Here is a 10,176-nt window from a genome sequence, read left to right as displayed (position 1 = left end):
AGGTTACTCAGATTGCCTTTTTTATACCTTTTTAACTGTTTTCATGAAACTTTTGCTAATTGGGGCAGCCGCATAATTTGGCCAAATGTACTGGTCTTAATTAACAGGAATCCATTGGAGAGATTTCTTATTATAATCAATATTTTAAAAAAATGTATTGCACTCTCCAGCTGTCACAAAATAACAAATTTCATGACCTATGCCAGTGATACTAAAACTGATTCTGATTCTGAAAAACCTCTGTCTCTCTCCTCCCCAGATATATCCAAACCCATTCACTCAACCAGGGACATCTATCAGCCTTCAGTTTTTATCCACGACACTGTGTCATTTCCCTCCTTGTTAACACTGTAAAACTCGCCAAGACATGCAAGTGCAATAATAATACTTTCCAAAATTCCTACACATAGAAACTAAAATGAAATGGAATGGAAAATAAATCAATATGTTTAACTCCTGGATCATGGGGGCAAAGATATCCACCTGAAAGGGAAAAGGGCACATTCAAAGGCAATAAGTGGGAAACACTGTTTTTTGTAACATCCTAACCACCTTGATGTTGCTGATACTTAGGTAATTTAATTCAACATGCTCCTCCCTGAATAAGACATTGGTCTGATCACACTTGGAGTATTGTGAGCAGTTTTGGGCCCCTTATCTAAGAAAAGTGTGCTGCCATTGGAGAGGGCCCAGGAGAGGTTTCTGAGAATGAAAGGGTTACCGTATGAGGAACATTTAATGGCTCCATTTAATGGAACATTTAATGTACTTGCTGGAGTTTAGAAGAATGAGGGAGGATCTCATTGAACCCTATCAAATATTTAAAGGCCTAGATAAGATTGATAAAGGCCTAGGTAAGATCGATGTGGAGAGGATGCTAACATATGAAGAGCATCTGGGTCTGTACTCACTGGAGTCTAGAAGAATGACGGGGGAGATCTCATTGAAACCTATTCAATATTTAAAGACTGAGATAGTCTAGGATCAGAGGGCACAGCCTCAGAAGAGAGGGATGTTCATTTAGAAGAGATGAGAAGTAATCTCTTTAGCCAGAGGGTGGTGAATGTGTGGAATTCTTTGCCATGGACAAGTCATTGGGTATATTTAAAGTGAAGGTTGATAAGTTCTCTATTATCCAGGGCCTCAAAGTGTACAGACAGAAAGCAAGAGAATGGGGTTGAGAGGTATATTAAATCAGCCATGATGGAACAGTGGGGCAGACGATGGGCTGAATGGCCTACTTCACCTCCTATGTCGTATGAGCCAATACACATTAACCAGGATTTCACTCTTCTCTAACTTGGGAGTCCATTCAGCCTACGGAGCCTGTACTTGTGCTGAGTGCAATCTGATCTTCACACGTTTCCTGGTACCTCATGCTCTCCCCAGTCCTTTAACACAGAACATTACAGCACAGTACAGACGCTTCGATCGACGACGTTATGCCAACCTTTTAACTGACTCTAAGATCAATCTATCCCTTCCCTCCTACATAGCCCTCCATTTTTCTATCATCGATGCGCCTCTCTACGAGTCTCTTAAATGCCCCTAATGGATCTGCCTCTAAAACTCAACCTCTGGGAGTGTGTTCCACACACCCACCACCTCCGACAACTCCCCAACACTTTCCTCCAATCACCTTAACATTATGCCCCTTTGTATTTGCCTTTCCTGTCCTGGGGGAGAAAGTCTCTGGCGATCCACTCGACTTATGCCTCTGCTCATCTTGTACACCTCCGGCGAGTCATGTTACCACCCAGCCTATAGAGCCTGCATTGGGCTGAGTGCAATGTTCCCCCGTATTCGCCCGTAACTCCCTCGCTCTCTCTCTCTCTCTCTCTCTCTCTGCTGCCTGTGATCATCCCCATTCATAGGCCCTGCAGCCAGAATTCCCCATCACCTGTGTCTGGATCCCATGGCAGCATTTCGACTTTTCCCATCACTTAATGTGGCAAATCTTCAAATCAGACCCAAAGACATTGGAGCAAAAGTAGGTCATTTGGCCCATCAAGTGTGCTCTGCCATTTCATCATGGGTGTTTAATTATCCTTCTCAATCCCATTCTTCTGCCTTCTCCCCGTAACCTTTGACTCGCTGACTAATCCAGAACCTGTCAACCTCCGCTTTAAATGTACTCAATGACTCGTCCTCCACAGCGGGCCACGGCAACCTAAGGTTTAAAAAGTAAATCAAAACTGTGCCCTAGAGTACATACAAGTTTAAAATGGAAATGCAAGAGATCTGGAATCACCAGAGTAACTCAATTTCATCAAAGCATAAGTATTTCCAAAGATGTTAGATACCCATCTCAGAGGCAGTGCTGTTATAATAAAGACACAGTTTCTCCACCTGCAAGAGGAAATCCACAAATCTACTCCATATGCATTCAGTGGCCACATTATTAGAGACCTCCCGTACCTAATAAAGTGGACAATGAGTGTAAGTTCATGGTCTTCTGCTGCTGTCGTCCCTCCACTTCACGGTTCAATGTGTTGTGCATTCGGAGATGCTCTTCTACACACCACTGTTGTAACGTGTGGTTATTTGGGTTATTAATGGTGTGAAAAACAAAAAAAACATCCAGTGAGTGGCAGTTCTGTGAGTGAAAATGCTTTGTTAATGAGAGGGGTCAGAGGAGAATGGCCAGACTGGTTCAAGCCTTCCTGTCAGCTTGAACCAGTCTGGCCATTCTCCTCTGACCCCTCTCATTAACAAGGCATTTTCACTCACAGAACTGCCACTCACTGGATGTTTTTTTTGTTTTTCACACCATTCTCTGCAAATTCTAGAGATTGTTGTGAGATCAGCAGTTTCTGAGATACTCATATCACAGCGTCTGGCACCAACAATCATTCCGCGGTGAAAGTAATTTAGATCACGTTTTTTCGGCATTCTGATGTTTCGTCCGAACAACTGGACCTTTTGACCATGCCTGCATGCTTTTATGCATTGAGTTGCTGCCACGTGATTGGCTGACTTGTATTGATGAGGTGTACAGGTGACCACTAATAAAGTGACCACTGAGTGTATGTGGATGGTAATGGGCAGGAAACTGAAATTATTACACTTCTGAGACATTAAAATGTTACAACACTACAGATTACAAAATATTAAAAACATTCTATGAGACCATTCAAGTTGTACACTGAGCATTTACGTAATTGAAGACACAATATTCCACAGATGAGATTTAAAATCTAACAAAATAAAAACAGGCAAGTCTTGGTCCTTTGGGCAGACTGCTCCAGTAATAAAAGACTTCACATCAGTAAGACACAAGGTGTGGGCTCTGAAAAACAGGAAAAGCATCATATAGTTGGATTCTGATATTTAAATCCAGTGTTCCTTCAGAAGTCAAGAAGGAGACACTGAACTAGTTGCTTCACAATCATTTTATAAAGTGTTGATAGAACAAAGGAAAGTTGGACAATAATACAGGTCGACTAAGCAAAGAGAGACAAAGAAACAAGGAGGTGTTTACTAGAGAACAGCCACTGTCAGACCCACAAATAAGGAAAATTTATAGATAAGAGTTAACCATTTAGAAAATCATTCATATAATACAGTGCAAAGAAGCTTCCAGAGCTTTCCAGAATTATACTTTGTATAACTACTAGAGGCATACTAAACTTACTCATACATACAAGCAGATAATTAATTGCTATCCAGCAAAGAAAATAACAATTTAACAGTCTAATCTACGTTTGTAAGATTTAAACAGTCAGATCCTACAATGTACACGTGTTATGGAATTATCTGTTAAAGGTAACAGTGAAGGGATGTGTATAGATAATTACACACAACAGAACACCAACTCGGAGCTAAATGCTATTGACTGACAGTAGGCCTCAGTATTTCAAACATTGCCACTGGATTCTGTGCTGCTGGTCTTATGCCAGAGTTGCACATAATAACTAAAGGCATTTTCAAGAACAAGCTCTTAATCAAAAGGTTAAAAGTAAAAAAAGTTCACAAACAGGCAATTCTTAGCAATTTGAATTTTTGAAGTCATAAGGCCATAAAACATAGGAGCAGAATTAGGCCATTCAGCCCATCGAGTCTGCTCTGCCATTCCACCATGGCTGATTTATATTCCTCTCAAACCCACTCTTCTGCCTTCTCCCCGTAACCCTTCTTAATCAAGAACCTATCAAATACTGTTTTAAATATACACAATGACTTGGCCTCCACAGATGTCTGTGGCATTAGAAAAAGATTACGATACAGTTTAAAAACAGAATCGTGACTATTAACAAGTTAATGATTTTACTTCATTTCAGGTAATCCCATTGTGAACTATCTCCTCTGTAGGCTTCAGCCTGTCCTACATGCCTACACTGCTCCCTGATGGTTCAGGGACCTGTCGATCATCAAAACTTCACCGCTCCTTGAACACATTGGGCCAAACTCATAACACCACAAGACATAGGAGAATTAGGCCATTCAGCCCATCGAGTTTGCTCTGCCATTCTATCATGGCTGATTTATTATCCCTCTCAACCCCACTCTCCTGCCTATCTCCGTAACCTTTGATGCCCTGAGTAATCAAGAACCTACCAACATCCGCTTTTAATATACTCAATGACTTGTACTCCACAGCCGTCCGTGGCAATGAATTCCACAGATTCACCATCCGCTGGCTAAAGAGATTTCTCCTCAGCTCTGTTCTAAATGGACGTCCCTCTGTTCTGCAGTTGTGCCCTCTGGTCCTAGACTCACCAACTAGGAAAGATCCTCTCCACATCCACACTATCTAGGACCTTCAAAATATTTGATAGGTTTCAATGAGATACCCCCACCATTCTTCTAAACTCCAGTGAGTACAGGGTCAGAGCCATTAAACACTCCTCATATGTTAACCCTTTCATTCCTGTGATAATTCCCATGAACCTCCTCTGGACCCTCTCCAACGCCAACACATTTTTTCTCAGATAAGGGGCCCAAAACTGCTCACCATATTCCAAGTGCAGTTCAATGACTTAAAAAGCCTCTGCATTACATCCTTACTTTTATATTCGAGTCCACCTGAAACGAATGCTAACATTGCATTTGCTTTCCTCACCCTCGACTCAGCCTGCAAGCTAAACGCCTGGACAGGTCCCAGGTAGAGACCTGGTGCACTAGGGAACCAGGACACGGAGGTCAGAGTAGAACTGAAGACCATTTTGAGAAGGCAGCTCTCTGGATATCATGGCAAACAGTAGCCACCATTCTTTGTGTCATAAAGCAGGCTTAGAATTGTTTACTGATCTTGCTTCAGATCCTTGCCCCCTTGCGTTTCCCCTAATCTGAACTAAGATAATCTGATAGAGGTTTATAAGATTATGAAAGGAACAGACCAAGCACACAGACAGTATTTTTTTCCCAGGGTTGAAATTTCTAATACCAGAGGGCGTGCATTTAGGGCGAGAGGGGTTAATTTTAAAGGAGAAGTGTGGGGCAAGTTGTTTTTCATGGGGAGTGGTGAGTACTTGGAACGCTCTGCCTGGGGTGGTAGTGGAGGCAGATGGATTATGGACTTTTAAGGGATGTTTAGATAGGTACATGAATGTGAGGAAAACGGAAGGATATGGACATAGTGTAGGCAGAAGAGGTTAGTTTAGTTAGGCATTTGGTTACGAATTTGACTGGTTTGGCACAACATTGTAGACCGGAGGGCCTGTTCCTGTGCTGCACTGTTCGATGTTCTGAAGGGGTTACCAGGGCAACACCCACTTGCACTTCTTTTGCAATCACTTGAACAGTACAGGCCCTTCAGCCCACGATGTTGTGCTGACCTTTTAACCTACTCCAAGATCAATCTAACCCTTCCCTCACACATAATCCTCCATTTTTCTATCATCCATGTGCCTATCTAAAAGCTTCTTAAATTATGTACCTCTCCCACCACCCCCGGCAGGGCATCCCACACACCCACCACTCTGTGTAAAAAAAAAGCTTACCTCTGTCATCCCCCCAAACTCCAATCGCCAGAATCGGAATCAGATTTATTATTACTGACAAACTGCCTGTTGTAAAAGTTAAGTTTCTGCGGCAGCAGGACAGTGCAATACATAAAATATATGATAAATTATCATAAGAAAAATATACAAAGATAAATAAGTAGTGCAAAGACAGCAAAAAAAAAATTGAGGTAGTGTCCATGGGTTCATTGTCTGTTCAAAAATCTGATGGCGGAGGTGAAGAACTGTTCCTGGAAGGCTGGGTGTGTGCCTTCACGCTCGTGGTAGTAATGAGAAGAGGGCACGTAGCGAGTACCGAGTGGGGAGGGGGTCCTTGACGTTGGATGCCTTTTGAAGATGTCCCTGATGCTAACAAGGTTAATATCCACAATGGAGCTGGTTGAGTTTACAACCCTCTACCGTTTCTTCCCTTGAAAAGTCGAAAAGTCTCTGGCTGTCCACTCAATCTATGCCTCTTATCATCTTGTACAGCTTTATCAAGTCACCTCTCATCCTCTGTTACTCCAAAGAGAAAAGTCATAACTTGCTCAACCTGTCCTCATAATCCAGGCAGTATCCTGGTACATCTCCCCTGAACCTTCTCTAAAGCTTCCATGTCCTTCCTGTAACAATGAGGTGACCAGAAATGAACATGATATTCCAGAGATTTATAGAGTTGTAACATTACCTCACGGTTCTTGGACCGAATTGTCCCGACTAATGAAGGCCAACGCACCATATGCCAACTTAATCACCCTGTCAACATGCTGCAACAAGACCCTGCTGTTCCTCCACACTGCCAAGAATCCTGCTATTGACCTGTACTCTGCCCTGGAATTTGACCTTTCGAAGTGAAACACTTCAGTTTTTTCCGGATTGATGTCCGTGCAAGCAGGAGGATTGAGTACGAGCTTAGAGTTCGGCATCCGGTCATTGTCTGGGGGGTCAAAGCCAAAGATCTAATCCCAAAAGGTCCACAGGATCCCTGGAGGCTGGAGACCCTCTCCTGGAGTGGGATGATTCCCCGTGCGTGCGTTGGAAAGGGGCTTGTTTTGCTGTTGTTGTTTTGTTGTTTGTTGTGTTCTGCCGAGCATTGTGGGCATGACAGTCTGGCACTGGAAGGTGTGGCAATACTTGTGGGCTGCCCCCAGCATGTGGTGTTGGTTGTTAAGGCCAATACGCATTTCACGGTGTTGGATTCTGATGTTTTCAATTGGAAGTCAGGAAAGACCCATAAAACCAATGGCTTCTCAGTAATTTTACTAAGTGCGATTCGAACGAAGAGAATTGAAAACCTGGAGCTGCAAGTGGCCAGCAGCTAAGAACACAGAGATCAGAAAGAATAAAGATGGCAGGACCACGTGTTTTGTCCTTCTTATACCACATGGATAAGGAACATTCTATTCAAATTTATAGGTAGGGGCTAACCACTCAGATAGCCCCTGTTCAAATAATGCAGTACTATAGAACTTTTCAGAGTAATACAAGAACTGTAACCACTAGGGGACACACTGAACAATTGCATATTCATACAGTGACCACTAGGAAACATACTAAACAGTTATGTGTGTGTATATATATGTAGCCATATAAGGTACAAAACAGGTAATTAATTATTAAGCTACAAAGAAATTAACAATTAAGCGGTCTAATCCAACAACTATAGGTTTCCATGTAGGTGATAAATAAATCCAAATGTGACACGGACACAGTATGGGTAACCCTAGGTAATTTCTAAAGTAGGTACATGTTCAGCACAGCATTGTGGGCCGAAGGGCCTGTATTGTGCTGTAGGTTTTCTATGTTTGAGGCCAATGTTCAGACTGTGTAATTCATAGTTTATAGAGCATTAGAAATGGAGGGCAAGGGAGAGACAAGCCATGCCATCATATAACTAAGTAATGAACAGGGAAGGGAATTTACAATGTAAAAACTTAGCAATACTTACATCATCGCCCTGGCGACGGAACTTCTGTGCCGAGGATTCCCCGGAATCAGCAGCACCGCTGTCATTTTCCAGACCACGCTTGGCCGTCAATGGTCCACTTGAACAACTTTGAACCAGGTCTGGGTAAAAGGACAATGTTGGGGGGGGAAGGGAAGAAAACATCAGAAAAATGGAGAAAATTGATCACTGATTTTAGGGCAATGAGTAACCTTGAGGTTAGTGCGATGATATTACAGCTAAGGTGTCAGAGTTCAGAGTTCAATCCTGGGGTTCTCTGTGAGGAGTCAATTCACGTCTTTCACATGGGTTTCCTCCAGGTGCTCTGGTTTCCTCCCAGAGTCCAAAGACATACCAGTTGGTCGGTTAAATGGTCAGGGTAAATTGTCCTGTGGCTGGGCAGCACAGCTCGAAAGGCTGGAAAGGCCTGGTCCACACCGTATCTCTAAATAAATACGGGGCAAATGTAGAAAGGACATAACACTTTGTTTTATACCCTGGGTGTCTTGGCCTTTGCACAGCCAGGCATTTGGTCATCCCTCAGCGTTAGTGGAAGTCAGCATTAATAGTGCAATGCCGAGAATGGTTGAGCAAGATGAGGTACTTGAAATCACCGGCTAACTGCATCCAACATCAAGGACACCCTCCACCCAGACCCTGCTCTCTTCTCACTGCTGTCATCAGGAAGAAGGTACAGGAGCCTCAGGACTCACACCTCCATGTCCAGGTACGGTTACCACCCCTCAACCATCAGGCTCCTGAACCAGCGTGGATAACTTCACTCACCTCAACTCTGAACTGATTCCACAACCTACAGATTCACTTTGAAGGACTAGACAGCTCATGTCTCAGTCTTACTTAATTATTTTATTATTTTGTGTTTACACACGTGGTCTTCCTTTGCACATTGATTATCAGTCTTTCTGTACAGACTTCCATTGATTCTTTTGAGTTTCTTTGTATCTACTGTGAACGCCCACAAGAAAATGAATGTCAGGGTTGTACAAACACGTACTTTGATAATAAATTACTTTGAACTTTGAACTGTATTGGTGCTTGTGCTAATGTAGGAAATTTGGTGATTGGTTAATGCTCACAAATTCTCACCAACAGCAATGTTTTGTTGACATGAGCACTGCCCAGGCAGCTGTGGGGGTGATGGTAGTGTCCATCGCCTCAGTATCGTAGGTCTCTGTACCTTTAAGCAGACAAAGTCATTTTCCTCAGTACTGCACTCTAGGACCAGCTTAACCTTACGGCCAAATCTCCAGATCTGCACGAACCTGCAGCCCTCTGAAATGGGGATGTAGTTGGTATGTCACTAAAGACTCCAGCAAATTTCTACAGATATGCCATGGGGGAGGGGGCATTCCAACTGGTTACATCACCGTCTGGAATGGAGGGTCCACTGCACAGGATCGGGAAATGCTGCAGAAAGTTGTAAACTCAGTCCGCTCCATCATCAGCACCTTCAATAGTTGATGCGTTGAAAAGGGAGCGTCCATCATTCAGGGCCCCCGTCACCCAGGACGTGCCCTCTTCTCACTGCTACCATCAGGGAGGAGGTACAGGAGCCTGAAGACCCACACTCAACGATTCAGGAACAGTTTCAGCAGATTTCTGAATGGACAATGAACCCTTGTACACCATCTCAACATTTTTTGCTCTCTTTTTAGCACTAGTTATTTAAATTACATATATATATATATATATATATATATAGTAGTCGTGTGCAAACGGGCTACTAAAGAAACACACGGAGACAGGGAGAGCTGAACTCAGAATGCCTTTACTGATTCAAAATCACGCGCTTAAATCTCCCCTCCCATGGGCTCCTGTGACCCGCGGGGCGGACGTGACGTCAGACTGTCCCTGGAGCGGGTAGTTCCAAACACGCTACCGTGTGTCTGTCTGCGGTTCCCAATGGCGGTTCGAGTCCCGCATGTGATGCTGCCACAATATATAATTTATATTAATATAAGTGTATATATAGGAGGGGGGGATGTTGGCCATTCGGCCCATTGAGTCTGCTCCACCATTCCATCATAGCTGATTTATTATCCCTCTCAACACCATTCCACTCTCTTCTCCCATGACTTGTGGCGCCCTGATTAATTAAGAACCTATCAACCTCTGCTTTAATTATACCCAATGATGTGGCCTCCACAGTCGTCTGTGGCACGAATTCCACAGATTCACCACCCTCTGGCTAAAAGAGATTCCTTCTCACCTCTGTTCAAAATGGACATTCCTCCATTCTGGGGGTTCCCAGACCCCTCGGTTAATGGT

General features: G+C 43.4%; 1 protein-coding gene across 1 annotated transcript in view; it reads right to left on the bottom strand.

The window, feature by feature from the left end:
- Nucleotides 1-2,742: 2,742 nt before the first annotated feature.
- The window catches only part of LOC134344236 (cryptochrome-1-like), a 92,146-nt gene continuing 84,712 nt past the window's right edge, over nt 2,743-10,176 (bottom strand). The window contains exons 11-12 of the mRNA XM_063043698.1: nt 7,891-8,009; nt 2,743-3,289 (exon numbers count right to left, since the gene is read on the bottom strand). Coding sequence (XP_062899768.1) covers nt 3,266-3,289; nt 7,891-8,009 — 143 coding nt within the window. The 3' untranslated portion in view covers nt 2,743-3,265. The remainder of the gene's footprint in view (nt 3,290-7,890; nt 8,010-10,176) is intronic.

Source organism: Mobula hypostoma, chromosome 3, assembly GCF_963921235.1.
Source record: "Mobula hypostoma chromosome 3, sMobHyp1.1, whole genome shotgun sequence".
In the NCBI taxonomy this organism is placed as follows: Eukaryota; Metazoa; Chordata; class Chondrichthyes; order Myliobatiformes; family Myliobatidae; genus Mobula; species Mobula hypostoma.
This window is presented reverse-complemented; position numbering and strand designations above follow the sequence as displayed.